This window comes from Muntiacus reevesi, chromosome 7 (genome assembly GCF_963930625.1).
Source record: "Muntiacus reevesi chromosome 7, mMunRee1.1, whole genome shotgun sequence".
Classification (NCBI taxonomy): domain Eukaryota; kingdom Metazoa; phylum Chordata; class Mammalia; order Artiodactyla; family Cervidae; genus Muntiacus; species Muntiacus reevesi.
Window position 1 is genome coordinate 35,041,258 of NC_089255.1, and position 17,798 is coordinate 35,059,055.

General features: G+C 34.2%; 1 protein-coding gene across 1 annotated transcript in view; it reads left to right on the forward strand.

The window, feature by feature from the left end:
• Nucleotides 1-17,798, forward strand: part of KNL1 (kinetochore scaffold 1) — a 63,618-nt gene that overhangs the window by 19,243 nt on the left and 26,577 nt on the right. The window contains 8 exon segments of the mRNA XM_065940923.1: nucleotides 4,238-4,290; nucleotides 4,527-4,560; nucleotides 6,387-6,424; nucleotides 8,626-8,678; nucleotides 9,600-14,690; nucleotides 16,261-16,399; nucleotides 16,795-16,862; nucleotides 17,638-17,736. Of these exon segments, the coding sequence (XP_065796995.1) occupies nucleotides 4,238-4,290; nucleotides 4,527-4,560; nucleotides 6,387-6,424; nucleotides 8,626-8,678; nucleotides 9,600-14,690; nucleotides 16,261-16,399; nucleotides 16,795-16,862; nucleotides 17,638-17,736 (5,575 nt within the window).

Here is a 17,798-nt window from a genome sequence, read left to right on the forward strand (position 1 = left end):
TAGTCTCTCTTAATTCCTTTTATTTTCTTTTACTTTGTTTAGTTAAATATTTCTGTCCTTTATCATATTTTCCAAAGTAGTTACTCACTCTGTGTCTCTTTCAATTTCACCTTCTTTCTGCTGGTGATTGTATTTTTTCTTCTGCTTCTTTCATTAATTTCATCTCTTTGTGTGTCATTTTCTGTCTACTTATCTTTTCCTTGAGTTCTTGCATTTCTGCCTTTCAGAGAGATGATTGCTTTGTTATGCTTTTTAAATCCATAGCAAACTGTGCGTACAGTTTTCATCATCTTTGGGACATTTTTCTGAGGTTTTTTTTTTTTTTTTACATTAATAAAGTATATTATGCTTTGCTTTCTTTTAATCTTTGGTGTCTTTATGGATTGTATGCTTTTTCCTCAACATTGAATATGTTGGGTATTCCTGAACCAGTTATTTTCAAGACATTTCTGTGGAGGAGGAGGGGATATAGTGGTATTCCAGGGTAGCTGTTTTTCTATAAATAGGCTCTCTTTTTAGCTATCATAAAGATAAACTATTTTATTTTCTGTATAACTTAGACTGCTTTAACTTGGCCTATAGTGAGATGAGCTCCTAGATCAATTTAACCTTGTATTTAAACAGTTTTGGATGAGACTTGATTGTTTCATGTCCAGAAATCTTCTAGGAAAGTCCTGGGCTTTAATCTGCATTGTTTCCCATTCCTCATTTGTTCCTCTGTCTCCTCCGAATTCTTTACCTTAACAAACCTTTAGGATCAGACAGATTAAAGAAATTCAGTTCTGCAGTTGCCACATAAAACATGATTTTGCACTAGGATGCCCAGGCCCAGATTTTGCACTAGGATGCACTAGGATGCCAGTTGTGGGGCTGTTGGGAAAATGTTTTCTTCTTTTCCTAGAGGAAGTAGATGTTGGTAAGGGGTGAAGTAGGGAGTTCCCTCTTAGCAGACACTGTGTGACATCTTTCTGTTAACTGAGTAGTTCCAAACAGTAGGTGCCTTCTGAAATATAAATTTGTTGTTGTTGACTGATAGTAATTTTAATTGTTTTGTTGCTCTTTTCTGTTCATCTTTTATCTGTAAGTCAATTAATGCCTTTCTGGATAAACATGTGTTGTCAATATTTTATATGTATTGAATTCCAGGGGTGGGGCATGGGAGAGACATTATAAGATTTGATATTACCAGGGAAGGCTAGCTATTGCCTGCCAGTAGGTTTCCCTTGGTGGTATATTCCTTGGTGAAGTTACCACTATCTTCCTAGATCCTGCACTTGGTTTTGCAGACTCCGATTTTTTTTTCCCCTGTACCAAAACTGGGTGGATCTTTTAGAAATGGGCTTGTATTAAACAGATTCACTAGAGATTTGTTTATAAATAAGAATGCTACTACTAAATATGGGCTTCCCTGATAGATCAGATGGTATAGAATCTGCCTGCATTACAGGAGACCTGGGTTCAATCCCTGGGTCAGGAATATCCCCTGGAGAAGGGAATGGCTACCCACTCCAGTATTCTTGCAGAGAATTCCGTGAATAGAGAAGCCTGGCAGGCTACAGTCCATGGGACTGCAAAGAGTCGGACACGAGTGAGTGACTAACCATTTCTTCATTTCACTACTAAATATATCGTGAGAAACAAATCAAATGAACCAGAAGCCTTATATGAGTACATCAATACATTCCTCAAAGGCATTCTACCTAAGAAAGTAAATTATACTGTAAATATGGCTTGCTGATCATGGAATCTGAACTATTAGTTATGAATCTGAACTATTAGTTATGATTCAGAATGTTTAAAGGCACCAGGCTATGAAACCTAATGAATCTACCTCCACAGTAGATGCATACACACCTATTATTGCATGTCTTAAAAGAGTCTATTTGTATACTCCCTGTATACTCCCTGAATAACTGCAGCCTAGGTTTGATTTAATAACTCATTTTCTCCACTTTGTTTCAGACTGACTTTTCCTTCACATGTTGTTGCTGCTCTTGTTGTTGTTTTGTTGGCTTGCAAGATCTTACTTAGTTCTCTGAGGAGATATCGGACACGGGTAATTTCACTTAATTGCGTGCTAAGTCACTTCAGTCGTGTCCAGCTTTTTGCAACCCTATAGACTGTAGCTCACCAGGCTCCCCTGTCCATGGGATTCTCCAGGCAAGAATACTGGAGTGGGTTGCCATGCCCTTTTCCAGAGGATCTTTCTGACTCAGAGATTGAACCCTCATCTTTTAATGTCTCCTGAATTGGCAGGGGGGTTCTTTACCACTAGAACTGAATATTAATGTAAAAATAACTATTTTAAGTTTTCTGTTAAGCATTTGTACTGTGTTAGATATTTTTGTGTAAATTAACCTTTTTTCTTTTGAGTTACTTCCTTGGGATTATATTCCTCAAAGTAGAATTCCCAAGTTTAAAAGAAGCAGCAATTACATAGTCATTACATTTTTGTTACTGGTTTTAGTAACTTTAGTAATGTACCTATTTTCCTCAGGCACTATAAAGATTATATTTTAACACTTAATTTTAGCTGATTTGATTGATTTTATTATCTTAGTTATTTTAATTTGGTTTTTATTTGTCATTACTATTTTTTCTATACTTTGTTCATTTGTGCTTTTTTTCTTCTCATTTTGAAATGTTTTATTTTTTATTTCCTCATCTACCTAGACAATATTAAAGAAAATATTTTAAATATTAAAAAAATATTTTAAATATTTGTGTGATTGAACTTTTAAAATTTTGTTATTAAAGCATGTGTCTTTCTTGGTTCATAAATAATTTTTGCAACATATTGTACCTTTGAAAGCTTTCCCTATATCATAGATACTATATAGGTTGAAAAAAATGAGAGAGCAAGGGATAATATAATTAAGATAAATTTACAGGAAAATGGAGGAAAGAACTATTTTACAATTTCAGTTAAGTGTCTCCATATGTTTGCTAAATATGCTTTATTTAGTAAATATGTTTTATACATTTACAACTTACTCTTTACCTACTTAATATGTAGTATTCCAAGATTTTGATCTTATATATAAAATAGATAACTAATAATAACGTGCTGTATAGCACAAGAAACTCTACTCAATACTCTATAATGGCCTATATGGGAAAAGAATCTTAAAAGAAGGAAGTAGATATGTATATAGGTGTATATATATAATTGATTCACGCTGCTGTGCACCTGACACTGACACAGCATTGTAAATCAACTGTACTTCAGTAAAAAATAAAAATTTGGATCTTGAGGTATCTAAATATGTTTCTGCATTTTCTTGTTTGTATTTCTTTCATTTTTTTTCCTCTGACTTTTTACATGTAAATTGGGTTATTCATTGTAAGTTTTCATTGATAACTTTCCTTTTAGTGTATAATAGCAACCTATTTAGTTCTAATACTTTTTTGCTATGAAACTTAATTACTTCATAGTTATCTTCACTTTTCTGTTGTTTGTTCATAGGTAATTTTTCAGCTGTGGAATATTTTAATTTGTAACTTGCAGGTTGTAGACTGAGTTTAAAATTTTTAAAAATTTAGTCAGTAACCATTTTTAATAGGGTAGTTCAACCTGTTTACATTTGTTAAAATTAGTATGCCTATCCTCTCTGTATTATTGGGTAAATCTAACTTTATTGTTGCAGATTTTTGGTTTTGTTTTTTGATTTTTATTGGAATATAGTTGATTCACAATGTTGAGGGTTTTGTTTTTAAACAAGAATGGGAATTGTAAACGCTTTTAGAGCAATTATTGAAATAAGAGTTTTTAGTAGTTTAATCTTTAATATGATAAAATAAATTTTTGGATGTTGCATTATCTCTGCATTCCTGGGATAAATCCAGTTTAATCATAAAGATAACTTTGCTAGAGTTAGTTTGCCAATATTTTGGGTTTTCTGCACTAATATTCATATATGAGGTTGGCCTATAGATTTTGTTATGTGGTATTCTTACTTGGTTTTACTACTGAGGTTCTGTGAAGTTTTATAAATCAATCAGAAAGATTTATCTTACTTATCTCAAAACATATTGTAAATTAACATCATAGTGTTCTAATTAGAATTTGAAGATTTGGGGGAGTTCCCTGGTTGCCTAGGGATTAGGATTCCAGACTGTCACTGCTGTGGCCTGAGTTCAACCCCTGGTGGGCGAACTGAGATCCCACAAGCCGTGCAGTTAAGTCAAAAAAAAATAAAACTTGCAGATTTTCAGTAATGTTTATTTTCTTTTCTAGAATATTCCAGACAGAGTCTAATATGAAAATAGTGAAAAAGTCAGAAATTTCAGGTAAATTTGTTCTGCAACCCCTACTAAGTCTGATTATGCTGTGGTTATGTAACCAGATAACTGGTATAACTTAATATCTATCTTATTGCTTAAAAAATGTAACTTGAGCTGTGAGGGGCCTAATGTAAGGTGCAGCATTAGTATTTTTTTATTGTTGTTAATGTCCTTATGTAGTTTTTCTAATACTTTATTACTGTATTTTTGAAAAACTTTAATAACCTTTTCTCTATTTATAGAAACAGAAGCAGGAGAAAATATCCTATTTATACAGTAAGTAAGAAAAGTGTGATGCAAATTATACTTTAATGTTGTTTATTCCTATTATTTAAAAGTGTTTTTAAAGTTAATGTTCTTTTTGTTTTTTATTTTAATTCCCTTTTGTGTAATACTTAGGATTAATTCTCAAAACATGTTATTAACATAATAATTTAATATACTGCTATGGCTGTTCAGTATAGCTTATCCTCTTATGAGGGATGAAACATTCTACTTTCATATGTAAATCCTTAAAATACATCCGCTAGTGGAAAACAATAAATACCAGGTCTTCAGATTTTTTTCATTAAATGTTTTTCTTATTATAATATTAGTTCAAAAATTAAATAGCCATAGAACTTGAACAGATGGAAAGATGTTTATCTTCCTCTTTAGAGAACTATAACTTAGGCTATATTGAGATATAATGTTTACCTAATCAATTAAGAATCTAGGTAAAAAGTCACTCATTGCTAGTAGGTAAATATTATAGAGGGCTTCCCAGGTGGCACTACTGGTAAAGAATCTGCTTGCCAGTGCAAGAGACACAAGAGACTTGAGTTTGATCCCTGGGTCGGGAAGATCCTCTGGAGAATGAAATGCTACCCCACTTCAGTATTCTCACCTGTAGAATCCCTGTTGGATTACAGTCCGTGGAGTCACAAAGAGTCAGACATGACTAAGCATCTGAGCATATACTGTAGAAGACAATTGGCAGTGTTATTCCAAATTTTAACTTCACATGCTCTTTGACACAGAGATTTCATGTAAGATACGAAAGATTCTAAAGGTCTATCACTAAGAGGTTGGTTAAATAAATACCAGTTTTTCCATGTAATTGACTAGAGTTGAGCTGGAAGGAAAAGATTCTCTGTATATACTTATACAGAAAAATCTCTAGGCTATATTACTCAGGCTTCTCACAGATAAACACTATTGATAATTTTGGATGTCCTTGCAGAAATTTTATATATATATATCTAACTACATGTTAATCTTTAGCTTTAAAAAAAAAAGACAAAAATGGGATCACTTAATGTCTTGTAACATTTTCCATGTTGTTACATATAGATCTACCTCAGTCTTTTATAATATGCTGTATGTCAGCACCAGTGTTTAGTCAGCTCCTCATTGATGGACATTTGGGTTATTTCATTTTACTTACCTTTTTTTCCTAGAAAATGAGCTGCTTTAAAGATCATTCTTTTCCCAAAAAAAGGGAATTCCCTGATGTTCAGTGGTTAGGACTCCATGCTTCCACTGCAGGGGGCATGAGTTCAATCCTCGGTTGAGGAGCTAAGATCCTGCAAGCCACGAGTCACAGCCAAAAAATTTAAGAAAAAAAAAAAAGGAAAGAAAAAGCAAGCGCATATGTTAAGCATATTTTTATGGTGTTCTTGATATTTAAATTTCTAAAAAAATTTAATGGTAAGTTCCTTTAATTGCCTTGGAATTTTTTCTGCCAAATTAGCTGTGCTCAGTTGCTAAGTCATGTCCAATTCTTTGCGTCCCTGTGGACTGTAGCGTGCCAGGCTTCTCTGTCCATAAGAGTTTTGAGGCAAGAATAATGAAGTGGGTTGCCATTTCCTTCTTCAGGGGATCTTCCTGACCCAGGGATCAAACCCACATCTCCAAGGGCATCTCCTGCATTGGCAGGTGTATTTTTTACCACTGATCTACCTGGGAAGCCCACTTATTAGAAGAGTCTTTTTTAAAAGATGTCTTTGAAGTTTTCTGCCAGTCATCCTATGAAAACATTTCACCTTCCCTCCTCTTTCAACTGTTGGGATTCTTGGTAATTGTCTGGAGTATAGATTTTTTAATTACTTATTAATTTTTAGGAATAAGAATCCAGAAGATAACAACTGTGAGATAACCGGTGAGTATGATCAGAATACTTTTCTTCTTATCATGTGTTTTTCTCTTCATCTAGATTCCTTAAAAAGTAATATTTAAGAGTACCATGAACAAAAAATGTAGAGAAAGTATTCATCTTTACACAAGTTCTTTAATTTAAAATTAACAAACTTACTAATATTTCTCTCAAACCTGCTATTCCTCATTTCTATGTTGAACTCCCACTCAGTCACTCACTCAAGTCAGGAATTGAGTCATTTTTTAACTTTTCCTTCTTTCCATATATCCTTTTGGACCTATCCTCTTTCAGTTCTGTCTTTGAAGTATCTTGCCTATCTGTTATTCTCTGTACCTTCTGCCAGTATTTGAATTCAAATCCTCACTTGAATTCTTTCTCGGACTATTGTATTTGGTTTCTTATTCTTCTAATTCATTCTATGTATTTTGAAATCTTATTGTATTACTGCCCATCCTAAAATTGTTCAAAAGACCCTATTTTGCTTACAGGATAAAACCCATACTCCTTAGCATAAACTTAGAAAGCCTTTTATAATTTCACTTGTCTTTTTCTCCAACTTTATCTCCAGCCCTTTACAGGCATATTTTGCTCTGGCCCATAAATAACTACTTGCATTTTCCCATGTGGTCTTTTTTCTGACTGTGTCCATTTGTAAATGCTATTTCCTTTACCTAAAGAGATCTTCCTAATCCAATTTGTCTAACAGTCTTCTCATCTTTCACTTAACTTAGCTTTTCCCTTAGCTTAACTTAAGTCCCATTCAAAGTAGCCAGTCCAGAAACTGTTACAGTCCATGATAAGAAAGGAACTTGCACTATGGTAGTAAGCTACTGTTTAGTTAGTGATCTTTTTTCCTTAGGAAAGCTTTACTGATGAAAGGAATTTTACAGTGGCTGCAATCTCCTTATATTAAATTAATTGATATTAAGCAGTTCACAGACTGACACTATACATTAAGTGGTACTGGCTTAAATTGAGCCTTCTCTATCAAAACCAAGCAGTTAGTTACTCTGATGTGTGCTCTCAAAATACCCTTTTTATTTTTCAGTCTACTGTAGAATTTATCATATTGTATTTTAGGTATTTCTTTTTGGCTCTTTTATTAATCTAGAAATTCTTTGAGTCCAGAAACTTTGTCTTGTTTTTTTGTGCTTTGGCATATAGTTGAGTTTTGGGACACATATATGTTCTGAATCAATATTTGTTAAATAAATGACAAGAATGCAAGCTTGATATGTAAATAAGGTTTTAATAAAAAGCACATAATTCATTTTATTCAGTCAGTGTTGCCATAAACTATTGAAAATACTCTAAAGATTTGTCTTCAACGTAAGTATTTTTAGATATATTTCTTATTTTATTATAGCATCTTCAATCACTTCCTTGTTTCCAATTTGTCCCGCAAAACTTTATATTTCAGTTCTAAAGTATCTTGAATCTAATCTCTTGTTTCTGTTCTTACTGTCTGTTGCCCCAACACAAGTTCAACTCTCTACAGTGTTACATCTGAACTATTAGAGTAGCTTCCTCGTTGGTTCATCTTCTCTTGAATCTATTTTCTTCCCTTGAATTATTTTTATAAATGTACATCTCATCTGGGAACATCTAGATTCCTTAGCATTAAATAAGAGATGCTCAAAATCTTACCCTAATAGGGACTTCCATGGTGCTCCAGGGGCTAAGACTCCATGTTCCCAATGCAGGAGGCCCAGGTTTGATCGCTAGTCAGGAAATCAGGTCCCGCATGCTGCAACAAAAATCATGTGTGCCATAACTAAGACCCAGTGGAGCCAAATAAATACATTTTTTTAAAATAAAAATCTTACCCTAACATTTCAGTCTCAGCAGTTGGTACTGTTTAGTGTGTAACTTCTACTATCCAGGAAATAAAAATGGAGACATGAAGGAGGAAAAAAATTAATCCATACTTTCCATCTTTAGAATCCCACCTTTAAAAATTTCTACCATGTTCTAAAAATATTTCAGTATGCAGAGAATACAGTAATCACTGGTCTGTCTGTTTCTAAAGTGGGACAATTTGAAAGTTTCAGTAAAATTTAATACCTAAGTCTTTAGGAAGGACTTAGTAACTGAAAAAACTTTAGTAAATATTTGTAACTGATGAAACTCCTACAAATAGAAAAATTAGGCTCTTGGTGATAAATACTTTTGTCATGACTATAGTTTTTCTTTTTACTCAATAGGAATGAACACATTGCTTTGTGCTCCCATTCAGACCCAGATGCCCCAGAGAGAGGTATAAGTTCATTCAAATGCCTTCATATTTTAATTTTGTTTGATAGTTGAAACTTTTAAAACACAAAAAATTTAATGCTAATGACATGATTTAGAAATTACTTACCAGAATGGACCAACATAAACTGGAAAAGCTACCTACCTTTCCAGTTAACTTGCTGTTCAGTTGCTAAGTCGCATCCAACACTTTGCAGCCCCATGAACTGCAGCACACCAGGTTTCCCTGTCCTTCACTATCTCCCAGTTAACTAAGTATAGTTAAATCACTTCCAGTTTAAATAATACAGAAATATGTTAATTATATCAGGAATTCTCAAACTTTTTGAGGCATATGGATAATCTCAGAATTTGGTTAAAATATAGTTTCTTATCCCACAGGTCTGGGATAGGTCCTGAACTTCTATACTTCTCTCCCGGGTGATAGTAATGCACTGGTCCACAGACCATATTTTGAGTAGCAAAGTTAGACCATGTCTTTACAAGTAAAACCACTGCATTCAAAGAGTGTACCCCCAAGAACTTAGAGTGTACTATAATTTAGCCATCATGCACTTACTCCTTCTAAGTTTTTTTTTTTACTTAGAATGAGAATGACCTATCTAATATAATTTTCACTTCAGTTACATTTGGTATTGTCAGTCTTTTCATTTTTTAGTCATTCTAGATGGTGTATAATTAACCTTATAATTAATGGTTAATTATAATTAATCTTCAAAAACTGCAAGTATTCATAGACTTTAGAAAAAAAATTTTAATAATAAATTACATGCTACTCACCACACCATTGATTCACACAAACCAATGTATCATGAAATCATCATTTAGGATTGCTTATATAATCTTTCTGTATAGTACATGTTATAAAATACCCTTTCAGAAGTTTGCACTTTATCTGATCTCTTATATTTTGCTTTTGCTGTAGATTTCAATTACAGAATACAGCCATGAAAGGAAACATGCAAATGACCAAACAGTCATCTTTTCAGATGAAAACCAGATGGACCTGACAGCAAGTCACACTGTGATGATTTCCAAAGGCCATTTAGATTGTACCAAAAGTAAAAAGTCCACCAAGATAGATACTACATCATTTCTGGCTAACTTAAAATTCCACACTGAAGATTCTAGAATGAAGAAAGAATTACATTTTTCCTTAGATCAAAACACTTCTTCAGAAAAGAAGATAAATTTCAATGACTTCATAAAAAGATTGAAAATAGGAAAATCAAATGCTTCTCCTTTTACAGGGCCTGATAAAGAAAATTCTGAGATGCCTATTCATTCCAAAGAAGCAAATAAGACCACTTCTGTCCATCAAATGCATGTATCTCTTGGTGTAGATGAAAATACCAGTAATATGACTAGACTCCTTAGAGAACAAGATGATGGAATGAATTTTACCCAGTGTCATACAACCAATATTCAGACTTTTGTTCCCACATCCAATGAGGCCAGCTTAAGGGAATTTAAAGGTGATGATATTACAGTTTATGGCAATGACTTCATGGACTTGACAATTAGCCACACTGTACAGAAGTTACCTTCAGCAGATAATCTGTCTGAAATAGAAAATCAAACTCAGGATGTCATGATGGATGTTTCAACATGTTATGAAACTAAAGCACTAGAACAGAAGACAGTCTTTAAGGATAAATCGAATGACGCTTTCCAAGACCTTTCCTTAAATCCTGAAGGTAACATACATATGATCAGAAGTCATATTACAGGGACAGAAATTCAAACAGTCACACAGGCTACCAACCAGGATATCAGACCATTGGCCATGATCCCAGAATCTAAATGTTCTGGTCCAACTATTCAAGATGATAAGACATTTTTCTATTCTAGTTGTAATGATGCCATGGAACTGACCAAGTGTCACTCAAGTATGAGAGAGGAGAAGAATTTGGTAAAGCATGACAGTAATTATTATAAAATGTATCCCAATCCAGATGGCAACTCTTTTCTCAGAGAAAAAACTGTTTATTCAGGAGAAGATAGCATGGACATTACCAAGAGTCACACAGTTAAAATAGATAATCAAATTTTTAAACAAGCTCAGACAAATGTACAGAAAGCAACTGCACCAGTATCTGAAAAAGAAATGATGATCCAAAATCACATAATTGTGTCAGAGAATTGGGACATAAATGTAAATTGTCGTTCTGTTCCTCTTCTATCTAAGGAAAGATTACAGCAGAGCCCGGAAAATCCTTTATTTATTTCATTGACTGACAAAAGGACTGAAATCTTCATAGATGAAAATATGGATTTGACTAAAAGTCACACAGTTAATTTAGGAAGTCAGTTTCCTCTTGCATCTTGCAATCTAACATCTGAGAATACCAGTAAATCTCACTGTCACAGCAAAAGCCTTTCAAATGAATGGGAAAAAATGACCAAAGATCATATTGACCTATCCCAACAACAAAACATAATATCTAAGAACATCCCAGTTAATACCTGGGACAAAGAAAAAAGTCAAGTTTTGAAGATTTCACCCTATCTTGATAAAGATTCTCCTCAATCACCTGATATTAACCAGGACATAGCAACAAAACATAATATAGTATACTTTTGTGAAGATCTTCACAAACAGGTACCACTGGGAAATAACAGAAATACAATTTCATGTGAGCAAGCTTTGTTTCCTACTACAAAGCCATTTTCATCAAGAGGACAGCCTGCCATCAGGAATCATAATGTTGTTAACAGTCAAACAGTAAAATCTGTACTAGGCCAGAATTCTAAACTGCCTGAGCCACTAAGGAAAAGTTTAGGTAATCCCATTCCTGACTGTTCTGACAAGACAGTTATTTGTTCAGAGAAGGAAGAAAATATGGATCTAACCAAGAGTCACACTGTTATTACTGGATTTGGTCCTTCTGAAGTACTGGAACTAAGTAAGACTAATTTAGAAAATGCTAACAGCCAGTTATCAACAGTAAACAGACAGAAAGCTCTAAAAGTTGAAAAATGTAATGGAAGTCCTATAGAAAAAATGGGAGTGTTTATTTCTAATGGTATCATGGATGTGTTGGAGGACAAAAATGTGCAGAAATCTGGAATTCTGAATGAAAAACAAGATGTCAAAATTTGTGGAAGAAAAAGTCTTGGCAGACTAAAAGTTGATAAGACTGTTGTATTTTCAGAGGGAAATGAGAATGATATGGATATCACCAAGAGTTGTACAGTGGAAATAAGTCATAGACCTTTACTAAATGAACATGATTCTCATTTGGTGCCTTTGGCAGGAAATTCTAACACTGTTTTGTATGCATGTGGGCAAGATGACATGGAGGTCACCAGAAGTCACACAACTGCTATAGAATGTAAAACTGTCTCACCAGATAAAACAACTACTAGGCCTGTGGACAAATCTGTAATGTTTGTAGATGATCATGATGAACTAGAAATGACAAAGTCCCATACTGTTTTCATTGACTGCCAAGCAAAGGAGAGAACTGTGCTTCCAGACAGACCGAACTTTGAACTATCCAAAAGAAAAAGCCTAGAAAAATCAAAAGTGATCCCTACTTCTGCTGAGGAGAGTGTTTTTCCCCCACAAAATGTCGAAAGGGATCACTCAGTTGCAAAAGTCAGCCAGCTAACACTACCAGGGAAATGGTCTTATCATGGTCCTTTAGAGAAAACTGAAGCATTTATAGCTGATGATAACATGGAAGTGTCTAAATCAACCATTTGGAAAAATGACAGAAATGTACAAAAGCCTGTATTTCTGAATGAACCTCTATCATGCAAAAATCAGAGAAGGAAAAGCCTTAGACTCAAAAATGACACGACCATTGCATTTTCAAAGAATGATAAAAATGATATGGATGTCATCCAGTGTTGTACAGTGGAAATAAATAACAAAAGTGTCCTGGAAGATAAAGAGGACTCCCATTTGGTGCCTTTGGAAGGAACTTCTAATACTGTTTTGTATACATGTGGACAGGATGACATGGAGATCACCAGAAGTCACACAACTGCCTTAGAATATAAACCTCTCTCACCAGATAAAATAACCGCTAGGACTACAGACAAAACTGTTATGTTTGTAGATAATCACAGTGATCTGGAAGTTACTAAGTCCCACACTGTTTTCATTGATTATCAAGCCACGGAGAAAATACTTCAAGAGTGCTCTGCATTTGGAATAGCAAAAGAAAAAACCTTGGGTGTTTCTTTTCCACAGGATGGTAATTCTATTCAAGAAGTCACTAAAAAACAAGCACTGGCTGTAGAAAACAAAATCATTCTTCACAGAGAGCAAAAGCATAATGTGATACCCTTTGTTCCTACTAATACATTGTCTGGCGGTCAAGGTGAGGCAGATGTCAAATTCCATAGCACTTCTGTGGATGAAGAAGTCATGAAAGTTGTAGACCGGGCCTATACATTGGAGAAAGCCAAAATTGAAAGCTGTCAGTTAAATAGTACAGATAGAAGAAATGTGGATTTTACAAGCAGACCTGCAACTGCTGTTTGTGGATCTGGTGATAATTATTCCTGTTTACCTAATGTTACTTCGTTTTTTGGTAATTTGGAGAAGAATGTCATGTCCTTATGTGATAAAGATGAAGATTTAAAAGCCAGTCATTGCCCAGTGCAAAATGATCTTCCTTATGCAAACAGTTCAGCCAGTGATGATGATTTGAAATCTGAGGGACTGCCTCTTTCTGCTCCTTGCTTGTTAGAGAAGGAGAAAGTTGTTCAAACCAATACCCAAGGACAGTTACATTGTGTCCCCAGAATGTTAAAAAATCAAGATCTGATTAAGGAGCCCCCAAATCTAATATCAAATGAAACTTTAGTATATGGTGAAGATTTGGGGGAAATGACTAAACTTAACTCAAAGCCAGTGTCTTTTAAACTTCCAAGGGATCAAGTGGAGCCCTCTGTTGATAAGACAGAACACAATTTAAAGAAGACTTTTGTTGATGATGTTTGTGTTGCTTCTCAGCATCATCTATTAACCCAACTACCTCCATTACCTCAACAAGGACAGAATATTGTCAATAAAGATGAAGCAATATTGTCTAAAGCTGGAAATAATTTAAATATTGTTGGAGGAAATTCCTCTGAACCCACATGTGAAAACGATTCCACAATGCTCTATAATGGGAAACAGTTTACTGCGGCCTGTAAAAAAGAACCAAAGAAAAATATTCAAACAGCTGAATGTAATACAGCCATAGATTTCCACAGTAACTCAGCCTTGACTAAGCAAGTTATTCAGACTCTTACCAATCCTCGAGAAGCATCAGATCCTGTAATTGCATCCAGTGTTGCAACTTGTAGTGTCAAACCAAATCTGAATAACTTAAATGGGAAAACTGAAGAATTTTTAGATTTCCAACCAGTTCGTTTACCACCTTCTCCAGAACAGTTACTTAAATTAGTAAATAAGGCACACAGTGATATGAGTATAGTGCAAGCTACAGAAATACATGTTAACATAGTGTCTAGCAATGTTAAAGATGATAGAGATGAAGAAAATAAAGTTCCACATAATGGAGCTGAAACCACCTCTGTACCATTAATGACAACTGTAAAAGATAAAATGAGGAGATGTTCTTTGGGAATATTTTTGCCCAGATTGCCAAACAAAAGAAATTGTAGTGTCACTGGTATTGATGATCTGAAGCAGGTTCCAGCAGACACAACTGATTTAAATCACTTAGAAACTCAGCCGGTTTCTAGTAAGGATTCAGGCATTGGAATTGTTACAACTAAACTGAACTTAAGTCCATCTCAATATATAAATGAGGAAAATCTCCCCATATGTCCTGGTGAGATTAATTCCTCAGACTCTATCAGCATAGATACTGAGGAAAAGGCTTTGACTGAGACATACCAAAAAGAGACTTCACCCTCTGAAAATAAAATGGAAGAAACCTGCAATAGCCAAAAAAGAACCTGGGTACAAGAAGGTGATGATGATATTCAGAATGAGAAAAAAATCAGAAAGAATGAAATTGGGTTTAGTGATACTGCCCAATATCAGGAGGTAAGCCCTGTCTTGAACTAAGAAATGTTCTTGATTGTCTTCTTTTAAATTATGAGTATTCTTGAATTTTAATTTTAGTGTTAGGTAAACAGGAATTGATTATTTCCAGTTATAGGCCTGGAGAAATATTCCTGTATAAAATCTTAAAGAAATTAATTGACTAGCAGGTAGACTTAAACACAATGACAAACGGTCACAAAAAATGAAATGGGGAGTAGCAAAAATTAATATTGTGTAATTATACATATTCTGTCACTTCTAGGGACTTACCTGGCAGTCCAGTGGTTAAGACTTCACCTTCCAATGCAAAGGATGCAGGTTCAATCCCTGGCCTGGGAGCTGGGATCCCGTATACCTTGCGACCGGAAAACCAAAACATAAAACAGAAACAATATTCTAACAAATTCAATAAGGACTTTAAAAATGGTCCACATCAAAAAAAAATTTTTTTAATAAATAAATATTCTGTCACTTCTAGTGATTTGTCATTGTGACTTTGCATATAAAAATCTCTAGGCAGGGTACATGGAATTTGATAAGTCATCTTTAGTGTTAAAATGTTTGGAGGGTAAAAAGATTTATTATGCAGATTGCATAAAGAAAAGATGGACTGAATTTTCTTGACTAATGAAAATAAGTAGAAGCTGAGAGTCCATTTCTTTCGAGGATGGGAGAATGCCTAGATCAAACCCAGTACCTCAAGGTGAAGTAAGATTTTGTGTTTATTTAAAAACACTGATTTGGATAATTTGGGGAGAATACAGGAATCCCTGGTAGCTCAGCTGGTAAAGAATTCTCCTTGCAATGCAGCAGACCCCTATTTGATTCCTGAGTCAGGGATATTCCCTGGAGGAGGGATAGGCTACCCACTCCAGTATTCATGGGCTTGTAATTTAAACTGAGTGGAGAAATAAAGATTAGAAAGTATCATAAATTCATAGAAACAAAGTTTAAATTCTGTTAAGAAGTTTGTAAGTAAGCTTAGAAGATGATTTCAGTTAGATGAAAATGGCAGATAGAAGATGGTTTCAGATAGATGAAAATGACACTTAAGTCTGTAAAGTAAAATAGTTAAAATGGTAAAACCAGGACCATATGACTTATTTGACTTCAACCAAAGGAGTCTTGGTCATCTGGGAAAGGAAATACTAAAGCCTAGAAATAATTTTTTTCTCTGTACTCTAGATAGGGCCTATCTTGTATAGTCAGTATCCTCTTCTGTTTTCTACAGTGTGGTAGCCCTGACCCTCATGTCTAGTAGATGAATAACTGGATAGGTCAACATTTGGTAGCTCATGGGATCTGGTTATAACCTGGATACCGCTGAGAAACTGTTTTCTTATATAGTATAGTGCATGATGTTATTTCATTATATTTTTAAATAAAATTACTTTGAACTCTAAAAGCCTACTAAACTGCTTGTTACTTATTCTAATTCTTTACTAAAGTATTTTATGATTACAGATAAATTTAATGTTAGAAGTATTTCTCTTAGCACTCAGCATTTAGTCATTATAATTAATAGTGTCATAACTTTACTCTTATGATGTTCCTTTATTGATGATTTCAGATTTCTGATCTCCATGCTGAAGGAGATATGGATAAAAATGCTAACAGTGTATTGATAAAAAGCCTGAGCAGAACCCCATCTAGTTGTAGCAGTTCTCTGGATTCAGTCAAGGCTGATGGGACCTCTCTGGACTTAAGCAGTAAGATTTTAATGAAGGCTAAATAAGATAAATCATCTGTTACTTGACTAATAATACATGTATTTCAGTTCAGGAGATATTTGAAATTTGTATAAGCTTTTTGGGAGTTATAAATAGTTGATAAGTAAAATAATTAGCTTATTTTTAATTCTTAGTTGTTTTAATAAATTGAGAAGTGTTATATTACAAGAGTGATTTTCTTAAGAAGCTTAAAATTAGTAGAAAAACATATATGGAGCCTTAAAACTAATATACTTTACCCTACAAATGACTGTCTTCCCAGAAGAATCCTAGCAGATAGCTTCAAGAGCATGAACCACACATAAACCTGAACAATAATTAAAATTAAGTTTACAATTTAACTTGTTCATCACTTGAATTTGCTTCACTTTTAGCACACCTTGGTAGTCAAATAGAATCACAGTTTCTCAGAGATACCGTTTGTGAAGAGAGCTTGAAGGAGGTATGAAAGTATTTCTCTCTTTTTTTTTTAAATAATTTTATTTATTTATTATTTTGGCTGTGCTGGGTCATCTTTGCTTTGTGCAGGCTTTTTTCCAGTTTTGGCAAGCAGGGGCTACTCTCTGGTTGTGGTGCACGGGCTTCTCATTATGGCAGTCTCTCTTGTTGAGGAGCACAGGCTCGAGGATGCGCAGGCTTCAGTAGTTGTGGCTCGTGCGCTTAGTTGCTTCGTGGGATTGTCTCGAATCTGGGATAGAACCTGTGTCTCCTGCATTAGTAGGAGGATTCTTTACCACTGAGCCACCAGGGAAGCCCCTATTTCTCAAATGCAACTGATTTCCTCATTTTGTTTTCTCTTGTTTAATTTTTTTGAATTATGAAATATTTCAAATATACAGAAGACTAGTTTTCATTTTTTTTGTTAAGGACAGGACATGGCAATTATGTGGAGTAGAATCACAATTGGAAGGCCTACATTTTGTTGTTTTTCCCCCAATTTTACTATTACTGAATAAACTTAAGAAATAATATTAGATGAAATCTGCTTGTGTATAGGCTACATCAGAATAATATTTATACAAATATGCAAAGTACTTTAAGCTATGTAGAAACAAAGGAGGTGGTTCTAGTCAAAATTGCTCGTACAAACTTTGAGCAGTGGTTAAAGTTTGAGCAATGGTCAAGTTTTACCTTGAATGGTCATCCTTTATTGATGATTTTTTTCTTTTTTTTCTTTTTTCTTTTTCTTTTCTTTTTCTTCTTTTTTCTTTCCTCAGAAACTCAAAGATGGAAGAATAACAATAAAGGAGTTCTTTATACTTCTTCAGGTCCACATTCTGATACAGAAACCCCGACAGAGCAATCTTCCAGCCAAAGTAAGTACAATTCCTTGGCAAAATAGTCATCTCAGTTAAAATATATTGTAATTGTTTACTAA